Below are 27,451 nucleotides of genomic sequence, written 5' to 3'. Positions count from 1 at the left end.
TGGTACCAGCATAGAATATTGGTTGGCACCCACATAGCTGTCAGTCATGGCCCAAAGCTCATTGCACTTCTGATTCCCTTCTTGTTCCTCTCCAAGCACATTGTGTCCCCCCTCCCTCTCCTCCCACATCTGATCCTCCCTTCTGTCACCCCAAGCACATCCTATCCATCCTCCTGCCTCCATGCCCCAGACGTCCCCCTGGGACTACCTACCAACCCTAGTAGTCTAGTGGTCCTTGAGCCAGGAGTGAACCCCACTTACTTCTGCCCCTCACAGTTTCAAGGCTAAAATGGCTGCTGTGACCTCTAGCAATAGTCTGTGGTAGGTAAGTCCAGGGGAGCCTTCTGTGGCACAAAGGGGGGGAGCTGAAGGGGGATCAGATGAGCTCAGGTGGGCAGGAGGAGGATCAGGACATGGTGCTCAGGGAGCAGGGTATGTGGACTTCATTTATGCAAGGTCTCAGACGATATTCAGCCAGGACCAAAATAAGTTCTGGCATCCATACATGACCTGGCATTGAATAGCCAGTGACGGTCAGTATTTTAAAAAGCACTGACCACCACTGGCTGATATTGACTGGTATCTAACAATTTGATAATTTCCATACTTTACTTTTAGTTTACCATTATTTCATTACTCGCCTCACCCAAATACGTTTTGAGAGAAGTTACGATAAAAAAATGTTACCCAAAACAAACTATTGAAAGGAAAAAACCCTACTTAAAAATATTTTAAAAAACAAGCTTTAAGGGTTTGTTGTAATGATCCATAACAAACTAAGGGGCCCCTTTACTAAGCTGCAGCAAAACCTGGCCTTAGCAAGCATGCACTGGTTTGCCCCCGCTCAAGTCCCATTTTTATTGTAGCAGTAAAATGGCCAATTTTCTATTTTTTATATTAATGACTATGCACTAATATTGCGATTCACGTGTGCCCATTAAAAAAGCATGAGCACTTTTCAACACCTATTTTGTACGCGGTAAGAGGTCACGCAGTACTCCTATGCTAACCAGTTTGTTCACAGTAGGATGCTCACTCTGTATCTCCTGACACACCCCCTTCCAAAAATAAATAAATAAAATTATTAGTGCCCGGATTAACGTGTGCTAATTTGGCACTTACCAAAGGACACACGAGTGCATCCCGTGGTACAGCTTAGTAAAAGGGCCCCTAACTTTCTAAGCTCCAACAGAATGCTATTCCATAACTTAGGACCCACATGACTAAATACATCTTCCTCAGTTTTCTTTACTGTAGAGTCCCATGGACTTTCTAATAACTCTAACTGAGCTGAACGTAGTTATCTAGATGGAACATATGCTTTTAGGTGTTCTTTCAAATATGCTGGTCCATCCAGTTTAAGCACAGAATCCAAACTGGTACTTAGCTAATATGTTAAAAATATATTTAGGTAGGAATATATTTGTCAACTCACCACTTATTTTATTGATTTGCCAAAAATGGGCAAATTAAACACTTGCCAGAAAGTGGATAAAACAAACCTGTCCGGTGATGTTCTTTAGAAGAGGGAAAAATTAATACTTTTTCAGGCGAGTTGGAAATCAACCTTCAGGCAGAGATGTACATATGATTGCCTTTAGTGGTTTCAGTATCTCGGCCCAAAGAGAATTTAAGATTCCAGAGGGACAACAGATTCCCATAATAATTAAAGTTTAGGAGCAATGGAAATTTACAGCCTGTATGTGTTTGTGGGTGTGTGGCTGTCCATGGTGCTGATTTTTGTCTGCTTTAATTTAAGCACAGGCAAATGGATTCCCTGCCACCTTTTGCAGACAGTTTGGCCAAAGTGTGCTTGTTATGCTGCTCTTATGGTTCTGTTTAAAGGTGTTCTGTCAGTCATCAATGATACAAGATCTCTAAATTAATTCATCATGAAAACTGATCAATATCAAGTGTCAGTCTCCATAAAATGAAATATGACTTAGATTGTCAATTGTCAACTTTCTGTAAAACAAAAGAAAAAAGAAAAAGAAATGTTGTTTAAGCTGCTGGAAAATATGGTTGGAAATGAATATTAATTTTGCTGACCTCTAATACTATTAAAGTTGTATGTGTGGTAGACTTCTGCAACTTGGATAATCCTAGAAAAGACACCATCATAGATGAAATGGAGCAGTCAGCTGTAATGACCCTAGAAAACATTTCTCCTCTCACATTAACTCACTATTTTAAATACATATGTAACTATTTTTCCTTCTCCTTTTCACATTCCATCTGGATCTCTTTTGTGTGGGATAACAGCATGTTTTGCCAAAGTTAGCAATAAAATAGATCTCTAGATATAGAAGGATTTTTTCCAGAAGTACATAGCATAGTAACATAGTAGGTGATGGCAGACAAAGACCTGACTAAGCTGCTGTAGGTGCTAACATATGCCTAACACAACAAAAATGACCCTAACATGGGACACGCTAAAACATTTCACATTAGTTTTTCCATTTGAATGAGCTAACCACGGTGGTAATTATTTTTGTGAGGGTGTATCAAGGGCAGAGAATTAGCATGGATGCAGTAATCAACTAACATGTGCACATTACCACCATGCTAACTGGTTAGCATATCCATAATGCTGGAGCCCTTAACAATACCTACATAGGAGGTGGTAAGTTCTCCCAGGGTAATTTTTTTAAGTGGCTGTGTGCTAATGCTAACATTAGTACATGGTCAGAAGTAATGGATCCACAGAAGCTTAGTTGAGATTGGGTGGCAACATCGGTAATTGGGAAGCAAAGCTAGTGTTGGACAGAATTCTATGGTCTGTGCCCTGAAAATGGCAAGGACAAATCAAGGCTGGGTATGCATATAAAGTGTCACATATAATGAGTTTATCTTGTTGGGTAGACTGGATGGACTGTACAGGTCTTTATCTGCCATCATCTACTATGTTACTATATATTCAAGATGCAGGCTTGGAATTACTGCAGGCAATGGAGAGGGGAGGAGGAGATGATCAGAGCAGTTCAGGTATTTGTAAGACAAAGAAACGTCATTGACCATAACCATACCTTGGGATGTAGCCAGGGGAAATGCTTGATAATTTGGTTTATAAAATCCAGTATCTAATATTTAACAGGCACTTCTGTTCATTAAAGACATGCCTCAGATAGATGTGCTTCATTCCTGTGAAATTATTCAGAAGTTTTAATGCTGAGGAAGCTTCAGCAAGATAACAGAGCTTTAGAGATAGTATAAGTTATAGATATGAACATTAACTCACAAGTTGTAATGGTGGTTTCTGATCTTTGTTCCAATTAATGCAGATCTCTAGAGGTTTTTCAGTTGTAAATCCAGCTTATTTCAGAAGCAAAGAGAGTCAAAGATCAAAGGCTTCCAGCAATAGAGAAACAAATGGCTGTCCTTAGTACTTCTATGTGAATTGCTTTGGAAACTTAATGCAGAGGGAGTTGGTGGTTGACTTTAGTTTTAAGGAATCTAACAGATTCAGTATTTTAGAAATAATTATGTAGTTAAAATAAAACTTTAACTCACGGATTATAGATATGAACTTTATGGTTTCTGCTTGTGATATCCTTGGATGGTCCAATTGATGCAGGTTGCTGTAGGATTTTTCTTTGTTATCCTGGAGGAGAGTTAGATGTAAATATAGATCCAGCACTGATCACAGGGCATGAGGAGAGTTATTTGTAATATGACGGGAAGATAAAAGTTTCTTTTCTTCAGACAAAATAAATGAAAGAAGTTCAAAGTAAAATTTAGGACTGGTACCTCCACGCAGACTGAAAAGAAGTCAGTAAACCTTTGTTTTGTAAATAAGCAAAAAGTGTATTATTTAATCTAAGTTGCAGAGCCTGATGTGAACCCAGCCACCCAGCCAGGCAATCCTCCACTTTACAGACTATTTCATCTATCTGCAGTCAATAAAAAGGATTCTAAAACATCAGATACAATCATCGAATTCCAATGGTTAAGTCTTGTCTGGAATCACATTAATAATATTTCATTTCAATAATTACAGTCTGTAGTGCCCTTCCTTTTGGTTATTGACATTAAAGCATACCTCATCTAGTAAAGTTTGAAGCTTTTAGAAACATGGCTGTCTTCCTGTTTCCATTTCATTGTCCTTTAATATTTCAATATATTTGATCAAATTAATCATAATTTAAGTGGTCAGTTGTACTTAAAAGACTTAATCTGGATGTATGGATTCTGTTTTGTTTTATTTTGTTTTGTTTTACTTTGTGGTTTTCTTCCTTTTAAGCATCATTAGACTTCTAGCAGTATTTCCTAACACTGAATTTCTCCACTCTGTTTATCATATGTGCTGCCCTACATGTGTGTGGATGCTGTGGCAGTAAAAAAAAATAGCCAGCAGGGCTGGGAGAATGTGTAAAAATTCCAAATTTATGGCATTTTCTCTCTACATTTTCTTCCATGAGTTCATCAAGACAACTTCTAAGAGGTTATTGAACCCGGTTCTACCATTCCAAAGTATTATTATGGCCAAACGTAGTTGTAGATAAATCAAAGCCCACAGTTTAAGTTCATGTTTAAAACTAGTGATTTAACATCCTTCAACATGTATGAAATGCTGCCTGCTAGAGCTGAACAAGAGTGACCAGATGAGTCCATGAACATTGCAATGATTTTTGGACCTTTAGACACTGAGGGATAAATATTCAGCCAGTGAGCATTTTTTTTGGCCGCGGCCAGGCATCAACATTGAATATTTGGTTATGTGCACCCTTTTCCACTACTGCCAACTCGAGACTTTGCGCCTTCTGTCTCGCTGCACCCTACACCTGGAATAAACTTCCTGAGCCCCTACGTCTTGCCCCATCCTTGGCCACCTTTAAATCTAGACTGAAAGCCCACCTCTTTAACATTGCTTTTGACTCGTAACCACTTGTAACCACTCGCCTCCACCTACCCTCCTCTCTTCCTTCCCGTTCACATTAATTGATTTGATTTGCTTACTTTATTTATTTTTTGTCTATTAGATTGTAAGCTCTTTGAGCAGGGACTGTCTTTCTTCTATGTTTGTGCAGCGCTGCGTATGCCTTGTAGTGCTATAGAAATGCTAAATAGTAGTAGTAGCTAGCACATGTCCAGTTAAGGGTGATATTGTGTTGTAAACCACTCAAAAGGTCATTCTTATGGGCAGTATATCAATTTTTTAATAAACTTGAAACTTAACCAGATAAGCTAAACCAGATAAAGGCAGGACTGTAATTTATGTAGTCCCATTTATCCAGTTAACTTAGACGGTTAAGTGCTGAATATTGACACAACTGCATGAGCACAGACTCCACCCCCAGTTCACTCACAAACCAGTTGGTTTCAGCCTAAGTGGTTAGAAGGAATATTCAGCGGCATTATCCCTGGATAACCCTGCACACGTGATTTAAATGGCCAGGAGCTCTCCTGGTCATTTAAATCACTTTAAATATCTATCCCTGTGTGACACCAGGAGAGCAGTTTGGCCATGAGAGTTATTTCTTGGGAATAAATATTTGGAAGCAAAAACAGTGTTTACTGATGGTTGGCTCATTCCTCGGAGAGCAGATCTCTCAAACATCCAGACAGCAACAAGCCCTCCAGCAGCCTCCTCTCTCTTGACTTCCAAGCATTATGAATGTGTAAAAAATGAAAGAAATCACAATGAACACATTAGGACATAGATTTACTGGTAAAATAGTTTATTTCATATATTAATGGCAGATTGAGTAATAACTGCAGAGGAGCTTAAACTGAAGTTTAGTAACTGCCAACAACAGTACATTGGGGAAAAAAAGACAAATTTGCTATCTGCAGTGTTGTTTTAAACTGTGCATGACCCTTTGGTCCATAGCAAAAAAAAAGTACACAACCACAAACCTTTGTACACAATACCCACCACTAGTAAGATTGACTGAACAGAGAGTGAATCAGAATCTGGCTAATGTGTGCACACAGGCAGATGCCAAAGGCACACAAGTGGAACTGACTATGCTTTAATGGGGCTCATTTACTAAACTGCATTGGCTGCTTAATGTAGGAATTGCAGCATGCTAGCAGCCAAGGAGGTTTAATTGGCAGGAGATGGTGGGAGCATGCTTGGCCCATTATCTGGCCTGAAGCCAGTAGGCAGAGCTTGCTGCCAAATTGAGTCACCCAAAACAATAGCAAACGCTTATCAGAAATAAGGACTACCTATGCGTGGCTTGGTGTAGACCAATAGTTTGCTTTGGTTTGAGTGTATCAAGATGGTGGCTATGGCTTCAGCCTTACTAGCTTATGAAAGATTATTCAACAGATTCAGAGCAGAAAGATTTTCTGGTTCCAAAATTAATGTAAATGTACAGAACCTGCTAAAGAGAAGGTTCCTCATTTGAAAAAGTGGTTGCTTAGTTTTGAGAACTCAAGGCAGCAGGTACCATTAGGAGAGTGACTTACAGGGATGCTGTTTTATTTTGCACTTGTCTCCTTACTAGCAACCTGGGCTTCCATGAACAGTTACTGCAGCAATTTTAACTGTTAGCACATGGTAATTCCCATGTTAAACAGCTAATGTAGAAATTAGCATTTCAGGCCATCGAATGGGTGGGACCTGTGCCTTAAAGTTAACATAGAAGGAATTAGTGCACATTCATTATTCACTTAACAGGTAATGCAGAGCAATTAACACCACCTCAAGAAGTATGAATAGATAACATGTGCTAACTCCCAATTATGTAAATGATGCCTAAAGTTGGACATGTAAATGTGTACCCAGTGTAGAATAGGATCAGTTATGCACTTAGCATAATTGCTAATTGGCCTTAACAAGCACTAATTGGCACTAATTAGCAGTTGCGCTCATAACTAGCTTACACTCCTATTCTGTAAACTGAGCACCAAATTTCTTTTGCGCAGAACTGCAAAGTTGGAGTGGGCAAGGGAGGAGCATAGGTGGGTTAGGGGGCATTCCCAGAATTCACTGCGATGTTATGGAATAGTGTCATTTATATGCCCAACTGCCATTAGTTAGGCACCAGTATTTACACTGGCTTTTGGCAGGTCTAAGTGCTCACGTCAAAAGTTAAATAGTCCAATGAACATGTCTACAACAGTGGAGGTATAGCCAACATGTATAAATCACCCTTGCACTGTATTTATTTATGAAAAATCTTCAATAGGTGAGTAGTCCAGTTGCTGATATGTGATTGACGTCTTGGAAGTTTATTACATTTACTGCAAATAGTGCATAGGAGTGAAGAGAGGCGTCATTCCCAATCAATGTTCCTGGATTCAGCTGGTCAGTGTCTGTGAGTGAATAAATCATAGAGATGATTAAAGCTCACAGCTCACAATTTGCTTGGTGTATTGAGATCAGACTTGGGGTTCAGGGGGTAGTTTTTAAAATTATTTTTGGCAAATCCCATTTTGGACTAGATTCTATATATGATGCCTTAAAAGTCAGCACCGGATAAATTACGCCTAGGTATATTCTATAAACTACACCTAAAGTTAGGTGCAGTTTATAGAACATGCCTAATACCTGTCCGCATGACTAAATTTAGTTCCAGGCATTTACGCCAAGTAAAACTTGGTGTAAATGCCTACGCCTAAGTTAGGTGTAGACCAGGTGTATTCTATAACAACAGACATAGTTTTTAGAACTGCCCATGACCTGCCCATTCCATGCCCATGGCCACGCCCCTTTACAAATATGTGCCTTAGAAATTACGTACATTACTTACAGAATTCACTTAGACAGTTGTGCGCATAAATTCTAATCAATGCCAATTAGTGTCAATAATTGCTTGTTAAATGGCAATTATCAACACTGATTGGCATGTTAAGATAATTAAGTTGTGTGCGCTATTCAGAATATGACCTGATTTGTGTGCACAACTCAAGTCGCACTATATAGAATCTGGAGGTTTATGACTATTAGTTTTCCAATTGAGAAGTATTCTCCAACTCCTGGACCTTTTAGAAAATGTTTTGGCCTTTTTACAGAGTGAAATGTGTCTAAATGTCTTGGAGGGGCATTTTTGATATGACATCTGAGTCCAACTTTGGACGTTTTTTTTCACAGAACGTCCATAATTCAAGTGGGGAATATAGCCATTTTCAAACCAGAAAAACATCTACTTTTTAATGGCTATTTGCTAGATTTTTTTGTGCTCTGTGCATTTATCTTTTGGGTCCATTTTTTTAAAAAGTCCAAGTGAAAAATGCACAAAATCAAGCCATTAGGATGTAGGAGGAGCCAGCATTCTTTGTAGACTGGCCACACAGACATCCCAGGAGAGCAATGGAGCACCCTTGGGGGCATTACAGTGGATTTCAAATAAATGCTCCCAGGTACACATCTCACTGTTGCTCCCTTATCTTGTCTGCTGAGCCCCCCCCCCCCCCCCCAATCCACCCAAAACACACTATTCCCAACTGTACACCACTACAATAGCCCTTTTGAGTGAAGGGATCACCTTTATGTGGGTACAGTGGGTTTCTGGTAGACAGTTGCACGGGACAAAAAAATTTACCCGTCCCCACTGGAATCTTACCCATCCGCAACCCGTCCCCACTGGAATCTTACTCGTCCCAGCAATAATTTAACCCATCCCCACCTGTCACCGCAAGAATCTAACCTGTCCCCACCCATCCCTGCATGAATTTAATGGTGTATAAAAAAATTCTGGTTGTCTGTCTCTGGGTTCGAGCTGAAGCACTGCAGGCAAGGAAGGAACAGAAGTTGGAATTTGGAACACTCTGGTGCACACATTTAAGACTTGTCTCTGAATCACTGGCACTGTGTGCTGAGAGGTCGCCACATGCACACACCAGTAGGTCAGGTGACATCTGATGCTTGTGTCTGTGTCAGAGCTGAGGTCTGTGCATCAGCCCAGAAGCAGAGATGATTAATAGTAACATTGTAAGTGACTGCAGATAAAAACCTGAACGGTCCAGTCTGCCCACTAGTCATGTTCATTATCAATTTATAATTAAATCAACAATGAATGTAATATTATATACTTGGTTATGGTCTTTCTTTGGTGTTTCTGGAACATAGACCATAGAAGGCCACCTGGCCCTATCCTTATGTTCCAACTGCTGGAGTTGTCGTCGAAGCACACTCCAGCCTATTTGTCTTCTCATTTGCTGGAAACAGACCGTAAAAGTCTGTCCAGCACTATCCTCATGTTACAGCCACTAATGTTGCTGTCTAAGCCTTTTCCAGCCCATCCTAAACCAGATTGCCATATATGAGACACAGACCATACAAGTTTGCCCAGTATCAGCCCTAGTTCATCACAGCTGGAGTTACCATCTAAGCGTCACTCGACACATCCACACACATGCAGTCATTTAAATTTAGGCTTTTTATAACTTCCATTTTCTAATTAGAGATCCTCTGTGTTCATCCCATGCCTTTTTGGATTCCATCATCATTTGTGTCTCTATCACCTCCTTAATGGAGACTTTCCACATCTGTGCTGTTAAAGCAAGGAGCAGTAGGAGACAGCACTCAAGAACTTGGTACTTGCTAAGTGAGAGGCTGGCACAAGTGCAGTGTACACTTCCACAGGAATCCTGCAGGAATGGCTTCCATCCCCACGGGAACCCCTCAAGAATGGCTTCCGTCCCCACGGGAACCCCACAGGAACCCCGCAGAACTGTTTCCATCCCTGCAGGAATCCCGCGAACCCCATTCCCTTACAAGTCTCTAGTTTTTAGTGAGTTTTGAAGGGATAACAGTTTCCACCACAAGTGTAACAGGTAGGAGGAGGTATGGGCCTGGGTCCACCTGTCTGCAGTGCACTGTACCCACCACTAGACTACTCCAGCGACCTGCATGCTACTCTAATGAGGGTCCAAGAAAACAAAGGGGCAGACGATCTGCAAACTCCAAGGTGGAAACTGTACAAAGCAGATCGTAGATAAACCAAAAGGATATTTATTAATATAGTAAAAATAAAAATAAAATATGCATACAGTGGATAGCCCGACACAGGCCGTGTTTCGCCCAACTGGGCTGCTTCAGGGGCTAAGAAATAATAATAGATAAATAAATATTTAAATAAAAATCATATGACAGTAATATTGTAAAAAGATATCATACAAATTATATAAATTCATAAAAACAACATTAAAATTGATAAGGCATTAAATGCATAATGACAATAAGATCCCTCAGTATTTAAATTGTAGTGTTGTATAATGGTAATAAAGTCCCACAGTATTAAAATTCAAAAAAATATATATATATATGGTAAAATAATAACTACTAATATATCTGTGACATATATATACATGTATATGCAGAAATGCAAAAACATATTATACCAACATCTAAAAAGGACACATGGAAAAAACATAGAGATAATTTCTGATTATGAACGCAAAATGCACCAGACAACCATCTTCCATAATATATTATATAAAGCACCCACCTAGAAAAATGATTCCTCGCTACCAAGCAAGGGATATGCTTTGGAAAAAGCAACTATAGATATAAAGAAAAAGAAAAAGAAAAAGAAAAAATGATGAAAGAAATAACATATAATGAAAAGATCTCTTGAAAAAAATATGTGTATATATATATATATGAAAAACTTACGTGTATGGACAAAATCTTTAAAAAAACGGCTCATTCAGAGATACAAAAACGAAAGGTTTATAAACCTGCATAAAATAAAACTTACATGTAAGAAGAACTGCCTGAGGCAAACGGGCAATAACTACATCAGATGAATACTATGGAAGGCTATATCATCTTACTTAAATGAAAGGAATTAAATCCCAAGCCGTAATCCTCCGTGGTAGTATCACAGCGTCTACTATCGGAGAGTATAATAACTATGTTAGCCTGTTTTAAAACGGTACCACGGTGACGCATTATTCTATTTAATCCGGGCTCAATATTGAAAGATGTGGATGCCGTATTATAATTAAAAACAGCCTAGTGAAGAAAATGTAGATAGAACTTACCTGAAATCATATGAGCAGTCTCTAAACTCTGAGTATGCCGAAAAAGCTATGTCAAAAAACCGGAAGTGTATTTAAAGGAAGGTGGAGGTCAAAAGTCAAATGCCATGTTATAAAGATATATATTATTTCAAATGCAGATTATGAATAATGTTCACCAATGAATGAAAATAATAAAATGTACTTATATTAAAAAATGCTTATGTTAGAAAGACGTAGGAATATAAACGAATAGACAGGCTTGAAAAATAGCCAATCAGAATGGCCGCAATGACTCGAACAAACGGGTCATAATTTGAACCGAAAAAAATATAAAATATATATATATGTAGACTGAAGTAGTTGTATTAGATAATGGAAAACTTATATAGTGGAATATTTGATAAAAAAGTTAAAGAACACCACGATAATAGGGGTTAAAGGTCATCTTGTTTAAATGAAAACCACGGAAATAGGGGTTAAAGGTCATCTTGTTTACTTGCACATGTTCAGTTAATGAATGTAAAGGCTCAAAACGTCACTATATTAACGGACAACTAAAGTGAAGGGCAATACAATAGTTAAATAAATAGAAAATAAAAATAAAAATAAAAATAAAAGTGAGGATAAAATAATAATAATAATAATAAAAATCAACCAAGGGGCACTGAGAATAGAATAAAAAATCGAAAATAATAGATATTATATATTATAAAGATGGATGTCTAATGTGCCTACTTATACATAAAATCATAAAAATACAGAATAATCCGTTTCACCATTTAGACCATACGGATGAAGGGTATTTAACGTAAAAATAAATTCTTGTTCTTTCCGTAATAAATACATATCAGTCGGTCCACCTCTCCATTTGCTTTTATATACAAAAATTGCACAAAACCTATAGTCATCAAATTTATGACCTAATGATATTGAATGTTGTACTAGTGGTTTGTCTATCAGTTTTCGTTTAATTGCACTTCTGTGTTCAATAATTCTAGTATTAAGTTTCCTTTTTGTTTTTCCCACATACACCAATTTACAAGGACACATAGCAATATATATAACATTGCTAGTTTGGCAGTTTGAAAAATGTCGACGATGAATGTCTCTATTTGCTGATGGTACATAGAGATTCTTGGTCTTAATATTAACTTTACAAACTGAACATTTTCCACAAGGGAAATGGCCAGTTGGCAATTTGTTCAGTGTAGTGGAAATATCAGGTAGTGCAGAGGGAACTAAAAGGTCCCTTAAATTACGTTCTCGTTTGTATGCAACTATTACTCTCTTCTGATGAAATGGTTCTAGACCTTCTAACAGGTGCCAATGTTTTTTAATAATATTGACTATAGAGCTGGACATACTGGTAAATGGCAAGGTACAAACTATCTTATTCTCATTTGTTCTCTGGATTGGGTTGAGCAGTGTTTCTCTTGAATTATTTGATGCTTTATAGAATCCTTCTTTAATGCATTTTGATGGGTACCCTTTTTCTTTAAACCGTCTGGACATATCCTGGGAGCGAAGTGTATATGTTCTTTGTTCTGAACATAGCCGTCTTAGGCGTAAGAATTGGCTATATGGTAAATTAGCTTTCAAACTTCTACTATGACAACTTTCATAATGCAGAAATTTATTCACATCCGTGGGTTTACGGTATATGTCAGTAATGAACTTGTCTCCCAATATGTGTATATTAATGTCTAGGAAAGGGATTTTTCTTCCATCAAAATGCATTTTAAATTTTAAATTGGTATCCAGAGTATTTAGCCAATTGTAGAAATCTTTGAGCTCCTCTTCTGTACCCCTCCATATCATAAAGATATCATCAATATATCTTTTCCAAGTGTGTATATGATCTATATATTTGTTCCTTACAATAAATTTTTCTTCAAATTGGGCTACATATAAGTTAGCAATTGATGGTGCGAATGTGGCTCCCATCGCTGTACCTTTTGTCTGTTGATAATATTTGCCATCAAATGCGAAAAAGTTTTTTGTAAGTGCTATTGTGGCAAGTTCAACAATAAGTTGAGTCGGTATCCTAGGTCTTACATTCTGATTTACCAATTGAAAATAGGAAGAAAAGCACAGTATTTAACTGAAAAAGTAGGAAGAAAAGCACAGTATTTAACTGAAAAAGTAGGAAGAAAAGCACAGTATTTAACTGAAAAAGAAGCCAGTTTCCTAGTGGTTAAAGAACCCACTATACCTACTATATATATTCTCCCAAAGATACACAAGTCCCTATCCAAACCTCCAGGTAGACCAATCATATCTGCCTGTGGTTCTTTATTAGAACCGTTATCAATTTTTACCGATAAATTCCTACGTCCTCTGGTTCACAAATTCCTTCCTATACACGTGATTCTTCTGATATTATCAATATGTTGAATAAAATCATACCTAGTAAAGATATGTTATTAGTGACCTTTGATGTAGAGAGTTTGTACACTAATATCCCACAGAAAGAATCAATAGAAATTATTAAAGAAAAATTGGTAAATCAGAATGTAAGACCTAGGATACCGACTCAACTTATTGTTGAACTTGCCACAATAGCACTTACAAAAAACTTTTTCGCATTTGATGATATCTTTATGATATGGAGGGGTACAGAAGAGGAGCTCAAAGATTTCTACAATTGGCTAAATACTCTGGATACCAATTTAAAATTTAAAATGCATTTTGATGGAAGAAAAATCCCTTTCCTAGACATTAATATACACATATTGGGAGACAAGTTCATTACTGACATATACCGTAAACCCACGGATGTGAATAAATTTCTGCATTATGAAAGTTGTCATAGTAGAAGTTTGAAAGCTAATTTACCATATAGCCAATTCTTACGCCTAAGACGGCTATGTTCAGAACAAAGAACATATACACTTCGCTCCCAGGATATGTCCAGACGGTTTAAAGAAAAAGGGTACCCATCAAAATGCATTAAAGAAGGATTCTATAAAGCATCAAATAATTCAAGAGAAACACTGCTCAACCCAATCCAGAGAACAAATGAGAATAAGATAGTTTGTACCTTGCCATTTACCAGTATGTCCAGCTCTATAGTCAATATTATTAAAAAACATTGGCACCTGTTAGAAGGTCTAGAACCATTTCATCAGAAGAGAGTAATAGTTGCATACAAACGAGAACGTAATTTAAGGGACCTTTTAGTTCCCTCTGCACTACCTGATGTTTCCACTACACTGAACAAATTGCCAACTGGCCATTTCCCTTGTGGAAAATGTTCAGTTTGTAAAGTTAATATTAAGACCAAGAATCTCTATGTACCATCAGCAAATAGAGACATTCATCTTCGACATTTTTCAAACTGCCAAACTAGCAATGTTATATATATTGCTATGTGTCCTTGTAAATTGGTGTATGTGGGAAAAACAAAAAGGAAACTTAATACTAGAATTATTGAACACAGAAGTGCAATTAAACGAAAACTGATAGACAAACCACTAGTACAACATTCAATATCATTAGGTCATAAATTTGATGACTATAGGTTTTGTGCAATTTTTGTATATAAAAGCAAATGGAGAGGTGGACCGACTGATATGTATTTATTACGGAAAGAACAAGAATTTATTTTTACGTTAAATACCCTTCATCCGTATGGTCTAAATGGTGAAACGGATTATTCTGTATTTTTATGATTTTATGTATAAGTAGGCACATTAGACATTCATCTTTATAATATATAATATCTATTATTTTCGATTTTTTATTCTATTCTCAGTGCCCCTTGGTTGATTTTTATTATTATTATTATTATTATTATTTTTATCCTCACTTTTATTTTTATTTTTATTTTTATTTTCTATTTATTTAACTATTGTATTGCCCTTCACTTTAGTTGTCCGTTAATATAGTGACGTTTTGAGCCTTTACATTCATTAACTGAACATGTGCAAGTAAACAAGATGACCTTTAACCCCTATTTCCGTGGTTTTCATTTAAACAAGATGACCTTTAACCCCTATTATCGTGGTGTTCTTTAACTTTTTTATCAAATATTCCACTATATAAGTTTTCCATTATCTAATACAACTACTTCAGTCTACATATATATATATTTTATATTTTTTTCGGTTCAAATTATGACCCGTTTGTTCGAGTCATTGCGGCCATTCTGATTGGCTATTTTTCAAGCCTGTCTATTCGTTTATATTCCTACGTCTTTCTAACATAAGCATTTTTTAATATAAGTACATTTTATTATTTTCATTCATTGGTGAACATTATTCATAATCTGCATTTGAAATAATATATATCTTTATAACATGGCATTTGACTTTTGACCTCCACCTTCCTTTAAATACACTTCCGGTTTTTTGACATAGCTTTTTCGGCATACTCAGAGTTTAGAGACTGCTCATATGATTTCAGGTAAGTTCTATCTACATTTTCTTCACTAGGCTGTTTTTAATTATAATACGGCATCCACATCTTTCAATATTGAGCCCGGATTAAATAGAATAATGCGTCACCGTGGTACCGTTTTAAAACAGGCTAACATAGTTATTATACTCTCCGATAGTAGACGCTGTGATACTACCACGGAGGATTACGGCTTGGGATTTAATTCCTTTCATTTAAGTAAGATGATATAGCCTTCCATAGTATTCATCTGATGTAGTTATTGCCCGTTTGCCTCAGGCAGTTCTTCTTACATGTAAGTTTTATTTTATGCAGGTTTATAAACCTTTCGTTTTTGTATCTCTGAATGAGCCGTTTTTTTAAAGATTTTGTCCATACACGTAAGTTTTTCATATATATATATATACACATATTTTTTTCAAGAGATCTTTTCATTATATGTTATTTCTTTCATCATTTTTTTCTTTTTCTTTTTCTTTTTCTTTATATCTATAGTTGCTTTTTCCAAAGCATATCCCTTGCTTGGTAGCGAGGAATCATTTTTCTAGGTGGGTGCTTTATATAATATATTATGGAAGATGGTTGTCTGGTGCATTTTGCGTTCATAATCAGAAATTATCTCTATGTTTTTTCCATGTGTCCTTTTTAGATGTTGGTATAATATGTTTTTGCATTTCTGCATATACATGTATATATATGTCACAGATATATTAGTAGTTATTATTTTACCATATATATATATTTTTTTTTGAATTTTAATACTGTGGGACTTTATTACCATTATACAACACTACAATTTAAATACTGAGGGATCTTATTGTCATTATGCATTTAATGCCTTATCAATTTTAATGTTGTTTTTATGAATTTATATAATTTGTATGATATCTTTTTACAATATTACTGTCATATGATTTTTATTTAAATATTTATTTATCTATTATTATTTCTTAGCCCCTGAAGCAGCCCAGTTGGGCGAAACACGGCCTGTGTCGGGCTATCCACTGTATGCATATTTTATTTTTATTTTTACTATATTAATAAATATCCTTTTGGTTTATCTACGATCTGCTTTGTACAGTTGCTACTCTAATGAACCTGAGTATAGCATCTGAGGCTAGCATAGAGGCTATTAATTAATGTTTTTAATCACATTTTGCAGGGAGTGGGAGGGGTTAGTGACCACTGGGAGAGTAAGGGGAGGTCATCCCTGATTCCGTACAGTGGTTATCTGATCATTTAGGGCACTTTTTTGTGGCTTATTCGTTAATAAAACAGGTCTAGACCAAAATGTCCAACTTATAGTCCTGGATGTTTTTGTTTTGTTCCATTATGGCAGAAAAACGTGTTAAGAATGCCCAGATCCCGCTCTTAACACACCCCCAGTGGCGTTCCTGGGGGGGGAGCGGTGGGTGCGGTCCGCCCCGGGTGCACGCCGCTGGGGGGGTGCCGTGCACCTGTCCGCTACGTTCGTTCTGTGCTCCCTCTGCCCCGGAAAAGGTTACTTTCTGTTCCAGGGCAGAGGGAGCATGGAAACGAACGAAGCAGACAGGCACACGGCACCCCCCCCCCCCAGCGGCGTGCACCCGGGGGAGTTCCTTCACCAGGGGGGTATCCTTTTGCCAGGGGGAGGGTCACGCTGCACCCGGGGGGGGCGCTGCACCCGGGGGGCGGGGTGCATCGGCGATCCGCCCCGGGTGTCAGCCCCGCTAGGAACGCCACTGCACACCCCTGATATGCCCCCTTGTGGTATGAATGCACTTCATAGAAAAACATCTAAAACTTAGTTTAAAAATTACCAATTTGGATTATTTTTTTGTGAGAAAAACGTCCAAATGCAGATTTATGCCACTTTTTGAATGTTTTTCTCTTTTGAAAATGAGCCGCTTAGTGGATGACATTTATCCACTCTGAAGCCTTTCAAACAGAAACCTCTTCAGGAAGAACTTTGTTAAAATGCAGAAAATTAATGAGAACAAATATAGCAGAGGATTCATCTGTATATATGCTCTGTGACAGGCCAGCGAAGAAGTCTGCTGGCAAAATCGGTGTTATACAAAATACTGTTGACGTCAGCAAAATGCTTGATGCTTGGGGAGCATTTTTTTTTTTACTTATTGGACAGCTTTTTAATTTATTTAAAACTTCCCATGTGCAGATATAAATAATATGAAATAACAATTGAATATCACTAAAACAGCTTTTAAAATATTATAGCTGGTAGAAACAGCAATTTTAAACTCTGTATTTTGTGCTCATTTTTTGTACACTAAAAACTAACTAAATAAATACACTGTATACAATACAGATGGCCAAATTTCAGTGAGGGTATCCTGTTTTCCGATGGGTTCATCTTAACTGTTGTTGTAATCTGCCTTGGGAAGCCTGGTGTTATAAAGATGATGGAATATACTGAAATTAAATGGAAGTAGAATAAAACTCTCATTTCATTGGGGCACATGGAATCACATCTTCATCTGTTTTGTAGAAGTTTACCTTTTAGATACACAAATGGATTATTCTGTTTTTGTACATGTTTCAGGGGCAAGTGGTTTTATAAGTCAAAATAAAAATAAATATTTTGTTTCATGCAGATCTGTTTTGTTTAAACATAAATGGACTATAAGCCCCTAATGCAGCCCATTGGTTTTCTTATATTTTGTTCTTGTGATAACATACTATGCCAAAACTGAAAATTCTTATCTCTATCTGGTCGATAATAAAAGGAGCTCATTGTGAACACTATCCACCCTAAAAGGTTGTTTTGTGGCTGTACGTGAAGAACTGTGATATTGAATAATTAAGTGCATGTTTGTGTCCCTAGTCATGCAAACTATGTTTATATAATCCTTTCAAGAAATCCAGTTAATCTTTTAACTTATTAGTGGAGCATAACCACAGAGGCATGATATGGTTGCATTTTCAATATGGTAATATTAGTGCCCAGCTAAGGAACAGGTTATTTTGAGTTAGTCTTCACTGGACCAAACTTGCTTTCCTTGTGCCATCACTATCCAGCAGGTAGGCAGCATCTTAAACGGTGGAGGTAAAGGATTTTTTTTTTTTTTACATTTATATCACACATTATCCCAAGCAAAGTCAGGTTCAAAGTGGCTTACATTTGAAAATACAGTAAGACAGAATAATAGAATTCAGTTATATCATGGGAACAAATAGATGAATATGTCTGAAACCTTTAACAAAGCTGAGATTAGCATATATACCCAACTGGGCATTTACAAGTTTGTCCTTTAATGATACCACATGTTCAGAAATCCACAGCCATTAGTATGGGCAGTTATTCAAAGATTATCACATACACACCCCAGAAAAGGCATCCATCACATTGCAAAACTTCTACAGAGTACATCCAAAATTAAATTTTTATTTCCTTATTTTTATCTTCCAAAATTCCAGACAGCAGATGTACACATCCATATACTGCACAAGCCGGCATGTTTGAAAATATAGTGAGATTAATAAAAATGCTACCAGCAATAAAGAATGACAACTTGGATGCAGCAGCTCATAGGTTTACTTGCTTTGTTTTTGAGTGTATGCGGATGACAGCTGCGCGGGAAAGGGGAAACTTAGACTAACCTAATTGGTTTCAACGTTTTGACGTCACTTGGTCTCCAGTCTTTTAAACCTCCTTGCATACATCAGAGGGCCAAGGTAGACTGGCAGGCAGAGATATGAGACACCAGTGGTGGAACTGCCAGGCTTTTTGTTAGACAAAGGCTGCTATATTAGTTAATGCAGTGTAGGGACCCAGTAGTGGAAAGAATAGCATGGAAGGGAGTGCAAGTCGGGATATGAGTTGTGAATACTGTATGTCTGAAGATGAACTGAGCTAGAACATAGAGAGTGTCACATTCTCAGGATAGAGGCTGTTTCCAAGGAAACCAAATAGCAAAATGTACGAGTTATTTTTTTTTATAGTTTAATGCTAGCTTACAGTTTCTCATTGTAACAAGCCTGTTCTATTTGCTGCATTGACAATGTGATTGATTAAAATGCTTTCGTTCATCTGTTCCACTCGGGCCAGATACCTGGCTTATGAAAGATTATCCAACACATTCAGATCAGAAAGATTTTCTGGTGCCAAAATTAATGTAAATGTGCAGAACCTGCTAAAGAGAGGGTTCCTCATTTGAAAAAGTGGTTGCTTAGTTTTGAGAATTCAAGGCAGCAGGTACCATTAGGAGAGTGACTTACAGGGATGCTGTTTTATTTTGCACCTGTGACATATCTTCATCTTGCAGTCTTCAAAGTTTGATAGAGATTTGGTAAGATATACCATGGATTGTGAGTTTCTAGCATGAAAATGTAAAGGTTAATTTAAAAAGAAATGAATTTGACAATGGCTGTGCTGAGCAGAAGATCTGAGTTGATTCCCAAGTCCAGCATCTGTCCCTCAGGTGGGCTGGGTCTGAGAAGTCTACAGAGGTGGTGTTCAAGGCTGTCAGCAGTAAAGGAATCCTAGTGATACCTACATGCACATATGGTGGGTCATTAGGAGATCTTGGTCTTGGTCTGTGTCTCTGACCACAGACTGATGGTGCAGTGTCTGGAAACCTCTGAGTGGCAGGGAATGAAGGCTCATGGGCCCAAGATCAAAGTGAGTTACATTCAGGTATTTTAGGTGTTTCCCCTACTCCTAAAGAGCTTATGGTCAAACTCTGCACAAGGAGTGGTGGTGGGATTTGAACCCTGGCTTCTCCTGTTTTCAACCTACTGCTCTAAACACTAGGCTACTCCTCCACTGTACATAGGCTGGCTCCAGTGCTGAAAAGAGCAAGGAGACTCTACCTGACTTTTAAAAAAGTGATTATTTTAAGAAAATTATAAGGAAAAAATGGATCTGAGAATATATGGAGGGGCATAATCGAAAGGGACGCCCAAGTTTTGCTGAGGACGTCCTCGCAAAATGCCCCGATGGAGGGGCGGGGAAACCCGTATTATCAAAACAAGATGGACGTCCATCTTTCGTTTCGATAATACAGTCGGGGATGCCCAAATCTTGAAATTTAGGTCGTCCTTAGAGATGGTCGTCCCTAGACTTGGTCGTTTCTGATTTTCGGCGATAATGGAAACCAAGGACGCCCATCTCAGAAACTACCAAATGCAACCCCTTTGTTCATGACAGGAGCCAGCATTCGTAGTGCACTGGTCCCGCTGACATACCAGGACACCAACCGGGCACCCTAGGGGCACTGCAGTGGACTTCATAAATTGCTCCCAGGTACATAGCTCCCTTACATTACGTACTGAGCCCCCCAAAACCCACAACTGTACACCACTACTATAGCCCTTACGAGTGAAGGGGAGCACCTAGGTACAGTGGGTTTGTGGTGGGTTTTGGAGGGCTCACATTTACCACCACAAGTGTAACAGGTAGGGGGAGGGATGGGCCTGGGTCCACCTGCCTGAAGTGCACTGCACCCACTAAAACTGCTACAGGGACCTACATACTGCTATGATGGACCTGAGTATGGCATTTGAGGCTGGCACAAAATATTTTTAAAGATTTTTTTGAGGGTGGGAGGGGTTTAGTGACCACTGGGGGAGTAAGGGGAGGTCATCCCTGATTCTCTCCAGTGGTCATCTGGTCAGTTTGGGCACCTTTTTTGCCTTGGTCATAAGAAAAACAGGACCCTGTGAGAAGGACGCCCATCTTCCGATTTGTGTTGAAAGATGGGTGTCCTTCTCTTTCGAAAATAAGCTTGATGATAGCCTTCTTTGATTGAAGAAATAGCTATTATATAGAGGCAACTACTAAATATTGAAGGGTGTAAGCGAAAACAATCACTGTAAAAATAAAACAATACTGCCTACAAAAACAGTACATAACTAAAAAAATACAAAAAAATGATTCAATGTGTGCTCAGTGAAGGAAGAAAAAAAACCTCAAAGACCTCCAGGGACAAAGCCTTATAGAGCTTATAGGCTCAAAGAAAACTTAACAAGGTCTTAGGGGCCCTTTTACTAAGCCGCGTAGGCGCCCAATGTGCGCCAATTCGGAACTACCACCCGGCTACCGAATGGCCCGGGCAGTAATTTCATTTTTTATGTACGTCCACTACGCACCCTGAAAAATTTCCAGCATACGGCACTAACCAGGTGGTAATCGACATTGTACATGCGCTGACGATTACCGCCCGGTTAACACGCGAGACCTTACCTCAAACTGAATGGATGGTGGTAAGGTCTCAGGCCCAAAATAGACGTGTGACAATTTTTATTTTGCCGCACATCCACTTTCGACCAAAAATAAAAAAAAGGCCTTTTTTGCAGGTGCGCTGAAAAATGGACCTGTGTGCCTCCTAGACACGCGTCTACACCAGCGCAGGCCACGTTTTGGTGCATCTTAGTAAAGGGACCCCTTTAAGAGCTACACTCTTAATCATAGGCAAAAAAAATCTTCCAACACCACTGTATAGAAAATTTAATGTCCATCAACAATGTCCATAAAGTGCAACCAAGAAACTATTTTCAAACAGTGCTTTCAAAAAAACTACCATAAAGTGCACTTAACTTAAACAGTCGCTGTAGCTTCAGGCTCTATTCTTCAAACCACATAAATAGGCCTGTTATTTATGTGATCTATTTTAACTGTGAAACATAGCCAGTTTGGCGCTGAATATGTGTGCCTAACTCACCACGTCACATGATATAGCTAGTTAGCAGCTAGCCATTAACTACAAATATTCAGCGGAGATAACCGGTTATCTCCCGCTGAATATCCGCAGTTAGGCGCTAAAACACTATTTAACCAGCAGGAACCAATCCTGGCCGGTTAAATAGTTTTGCATGTTGGCCAGATAAAATGTGTCTCAGTAGGTTGGTAGCAGCTATGCAGTTGGGGGAGGAGAAGTATGGTGTGTGTGTGTGTGGTCAGATGTATATTTGTACCTATGGGAAAGGTGTTGTGTGTGTCTGAGAGAATGTGTGATGTTAAAGAGTGTCTAGAAGCTGAGTTGTGAAGCTTTTTGGGGATCTGGAGGGTATGGGGATAGAGAGGATATTCAGGGGGAAGGGTTTGGGGAGTGTCTCTCCCATGTTCCCTCCCCCTTGCATTTCATCCCCTCCCATTTTCTCTTTTCCCCTCCTTCATCTCTCTCTCTCTCTCTCTCTCTCCTTCCATCCCTTCCTCTATTTTCATAGCCCAGGCTAGCTCTTCTCCAACTTCCAGTGGCTGACCCAGCTCTCTGCCATTGTGCTACTGTTTTCGTGGCCCAGACTGGCTGTTCCACATCTTCCCATTGTAGAGCCCAGGCTCCCTGCCACTCTGCAGCTTTCTCCTTCTTTTTTTCTAGTCAGTATGCTTGGATGAACAGACAAACAGAGAGACAAATGAATGGACTGACCTTCCTCAACAGTCACTCATGTTGTAGTGTGAAACATTAAAAATGCATAGTTTTCATACCCTAACATGAAGTGAATGGATAAAAATGGAATAGATAAGAAACTCTTCCATGGATGGGAACTTCTATCATGCCAATGTGTGCATTAATAAATCAGAAGTAAATTTGAGTTATATGTTTTGGGGACATTTTATGTTATTGTATTAGACTGGAGAAGATAGCTGAGAAGAGCCCTAATGAGCATACAGGGCATAGAACATGGCTGCTAGTCCTTCATGACTTCACTGTTGGTTTAATAAACATCATGTTACTGAGGTTGACATAGAAGAAAACAGTGGAATTGACCAATAGAACCAGGGATTTTTTTGAGGGGGTACTTGGGGGTACTGAGTACTTGCACCTTTTCCATTGTCTACTAAAACTGGCCCACACACCAATTCTGCCTTATTTATTTATTTATTTATTGCATTTGTATCCCACATTTTCCCACCTTTTTGCGGGCTCAGTGTGGCTTTCTGTGACTGGTTGCAGGGGGCCTGGCTATTGTGGGGTGGGTCCCTCAGTGATCACCCCACCCCTGAAAGGTGGCCTGTCATTTGAGTACTGGCACCTTTTTCGCTAGAAAAAAATGTACTGAATAGAACTATACAATGCCCAATGGTGTTCAGCTGCCTTTATTGGTTATCTTCTACACTGACTCGACACGGACCGTGTTTCAGCTAAATCATCTGTGTCAGGAGTCTGGCATTGAGCCTGAGTAGTGACAGTTGAGCATTGTGATGTATTAATAAGTCCAAAATAAATAAGACCATGACTGGAATTATTCAAATATCAAGTTTATTAAGTTTCAAGTTTATTAACAAGCTTGATATACTGCTTAAGGGCAATCCATCGACCCTGCAAAAACAAAAGTTCTGCATATTGTGCGTATTGGCGGTGCCTGTATGTATGGTATGCTGAATTTTTGTTATTGTAGAAGATAATCAATAAAGCCAGCTGAACACCATTGGGGACTGTATAGTTCTGTTAGTCATCTCCACTGTTTTCTTCTGAGCTGTGGAGTTTGATTCTTCCCTGGTGTTTTTGTACACAGAGGTTAACATGACATCTTGGGGAATACAAACTGAAAGCCCTTTATTTTATCTCTTCACTTTCGCTCGCTTTCTTCTTGTTTGTCACTCCTGCTTTTCTCATCCTGCCACTTTCTTTCTTCCTTTTTTTCTGGAAAAGAAAAAGCAGAGAACCAACTCCCCAAAAGATAACAGTATCTCTTCCTATTTTTCTCCCTACCTGTAATATGAAGCCTAATTGTTTTGGTGGGGAGGGGAGGGTTGTCTTTCTTCTTTTCTTTCACCTTTCAGTCCCTCCTTATCCCTTTTTCTCCTCACCTCCTGAGCTACCCACTCTAAAGATCTGCCTCCCAAAGTTGCAAAGATTTTTAAAATTGTTCTCTGTTCCTTTCAGGGAAAAGCAGATTTTATGGGTCGAACCTTTGCCAAACCTGTGGTGAAAATGTCAGATGAGAGATACAGCCCACCACGCTTCCCACCTCAGCTGGAGTACTATCAGATATACCGGGGAAACTCCACTGCTGGGGACCTCCTGGCAGCCTTTGAACTCCTCCAGGTAACAGCAGTGGTAGAAGAAAAAAAAATCTTGTTGTTTTTTTTTTGTTACATTTGTACCCCGCACTTTCCCACTCATGGCAGGCTCAATGCGGTGGGCAATGGAGGGTTAAGTGACTTGCCCAGAGTCTCAAGGAGCTGCCTGTGCCAGGAAGTGAACTCAGTTCCTCAGGACCAAAGTCCACCACCCTAACCACTAGGCCACTCCTCCACTCCTATAGCTGATTCAAACTGACACATCTCATGATTTTTAACCTGCTGAATGCTGGAGTGCTATAACATCATGTGCACTCAATCTTTAGAATTGATTGACTTCCTGTAGCACGCAATTGCACTCAAGGAAGCAAAAGGGTAATAATTGCAATAACTACGTTGGATTTATAGAGCACTGCCATAAACGGATGCTCAGAAGTGATACATGTTAAATATTTATGTATGCAGCTCCATGGTAGAAGCATCATGCTTCCTCTCAGCACAAGCACTCAATGGAAATCAGCGTTATTACTGTTATAGAATTTGGTTTCTCCAAATCCAGTGCACTCAAACATGATGATTAATTGATTTGCATGCAATGTTTTGTTCTTCTAATAATACCTCCAGTATAGATTCATTTGCATCCATTCTGAACATCCCTTTAACGTTCCTTTATTGGAAAGTGAAATGAGGGCTGTAGGACTGATCAGTATGGATGAAGTTGCTAAATATGTTTGATAGGGATCAGTGTAGATTTTTAAGCTTTGAATAGAGAATGACACGGGGACAAGGTTTGTCCCCGTCCCCACCCCATCCCCGCAGGCCCTGTTTACGTCCCTGCCTCGTCCCCGCATGTTCTGTCCCCGTCCCCGCTCCATCCCCATGGACTCTGTCCTCATCTGCAGAAGCCTCGAACAATTATGATTTTATATTTAAATCTTTTTATTAAAGTATAAAAAGGAACAATATATTGTGCAACTATTGTGTATAAATTACAAATAGGAAACAATAATAACAGCTATGACAAGGCTAGCATTCGGGGCCCCATAGAGAGGCAGCTAATCCCCGAACTACGATTCCCAGAAGCCCTTCAAGAAGGAGAGAGGAGGGTAGCCCCAAAAGGGTGGAACAGATTTCCACCCCCAGAAGGGGGAGCAATGGCTCAGTGCTAGGTGAGCCAGTTACTCCCTTCCCCACTAGAGGGAGAAGGGGAGGTGAAGCTCAGTCCCTTGGTTGCATCGCCAGTATATAATTCCCCCAGCTGTGAGAGAAGGGGGAGATTTCTGGGTGGCTCCCAGCTACCAGGAAGGAGAGGAGACTGATCGAGAGTCCATGGAGGATGGAGAGGGCCTGCCACTGGAGCTTCCCTGGGGGGGGGGGGGGGGAGAGCAAGCTACCATGGAGGGTGAGAATGAAAATGCAGGCCTGTCCTGCACATGAAGGCAGTGTGAGCAGCCACAGAGGTTGTGGTGCTGTGAGGTAATAGGAAAACTGCCAGCCCTGCTCAGTACAGGGTCCTCCTGGGTGCTGTGAAGAGATCAGGTGAAGTGAGTATTGGTTCCTGTGAAGACACTGTTTCTGAAAGTGTTGGAACTATTGGGATGTATAGAAGAGCAGGATGAACTTGACTGAGCCCTTCTGAGGGAGAGAGGAAGGTAGTGCCAAGGAAGTGGGCCTGAACTGTTAAGGAACTGAATGTTTGTTGGAGTTTTGAACCCGGTCTGAACCATTTTTGTGAACTACATTTTGATGTTGGGAGTGGAACTGAATTGAGAATAAAACACTTCGGCCTTAAGTCCAAATGGCAGTCTTGTTCTTTACCGGTCACCTGTGAGCCTAGCCAGGCTGCCGGCACCAACCCAGAGCAGAGGAAGCAGACCCCTTTACACAGCAAACATCTATAGTAACCCTTCTCACCACCACCCTCTAACGTTCCAACCCCAACAATAGCTGATTTCTACTACCCCAAGGAATTTATTTTATTTTTGTTACATTTGTACCCTGCGCTTTCCCACTCATGGCAGGCTCAATGTGGCTTACATGGGGCAATGGAGGGTTAAGTGACTTGCCCAGAGTCACAAGGAGCTGCCTGTGCCTGAAGTGGGAATTGAACTCAGTTCCTCAGGACCAAGGTCCTCCACCCTACCCACTAGGCCACTCCTCCACCCTGTCAAAATGTCCAGGGGTACAAAATACAACCCGTTCTGTATGCCCTAGAGGGGAGAAATATGCCCAGTGAAGCACTGTTATGATTTTTTAATCTGTGGATTAATAACAGGTCATCAATAATCTCAGGATTCAGTCTAGCTCTCCTGTCTTCCACAGTCCTTCCTGCAATAGAAGATGTCTTCTTAGAAAATGTGCTGGTAGCAGAATGTTCAGGATCCCCCCATGCAAATTGTGCTAGTTGTGGCCAGCATGTTTGCTTGTTTTTCCAAAAAATCAAAATATCGTTGTCTGCATCACTCATAAATAACAGTGCAGTTCATTAACAGGCTTCAACGTAGAAAATGACACAAGGACAAAGTTTGTCTCCCTGGCCTCTTCCCCATCCCTGCCCCGTCCCTGTGGGATCTGTCCCCACCCTGTCCCCGCAAGCTCTGTCCCTGTCCCCATTCCCATGGTTACTGCGGGTCCCCGTCCCCGTGTCATTCTCTAGCTTTGAAGACTGCAGGGATTTATTCCTGTGTGTAGAGACTACAGCTGTGCAAACTGAGGGAGAGAGAAAATAGAGTGATGTTTTGAGGCACCTCGTTATGATAAACTATTTCAGAGATTACTGAAGGACTTATCATATTAAAATAAAGTTCTCATGATATTTCTAGGATAAGCAGCATAAAATGTATTGAACTTTTTTGTGAATCTTGTCGGGTATTTGTGACCTGGATTGGCCACTGTTGGAAACAGGAAACTGGGCTTGATGGGCCTTCGGTCTGTACCAGAATGGCAATACTTATGTTCTTATGTAAAGGGGACGCTAGTATCTATTGCTGGCAGTGTCTTCACCTCTGTGCCAAAGGGACAGAAAATGGATCTGGATTCCCCAGAACTCAGTTATTTTCTAGAAACCCTTTGTGTTGGTCCAAGAAATGCCGCAGACTGATAATAAGTATTCCATTAGCCTGCAGCCAGAGTTTCCAAATGTAACAGAATACTGACATCTACTGAAATGTT

General features: G+C 39.4%; 1 protein-coding gene across 4 annotated transcripts in view; it reads left to right on the top strand.

Moving 5' to 3' along the window:
* Positions 1-27,451, top strand: part of OTOF (otoferlin) — a 762,055-nt gene that overhangs the window by 637,057 nt on the left and 97,547 nt on the right. For all 4 annotated transcript variants that reach the window (XM_030198653.1, XM_030198655.1, XM_030198656.1 and 1 more), the window contains one exon: positions 24,144-24,305. In XM_030198653.1, coding sequence (XP_030054513.1) covers positions 24,144-24,305 — 162 coding nt within the window. The remainder of the gene's footprint in view (positions 1-24,143; positions 24,306-27,451) is intronic.

Source organism: Microcaecilia unicolor, chromosome 3 (assembly GCF_901765095.1).
Source record: "Microcaecilia unicolor chromosome 3, aMicUni1.1, whole genome shotgun sequence".
Classification (NCBI taxonomy): domain Eukaryota; kingdom Metazoa; phylum Chordata; class Amphibia; order Gymnophiona; family Siphonopidae; genus Microcaecilia; species Microcaecilia unicolor.
This window is presented reverse-complemented; position numbering and strand designations above follow the sequence as displayed.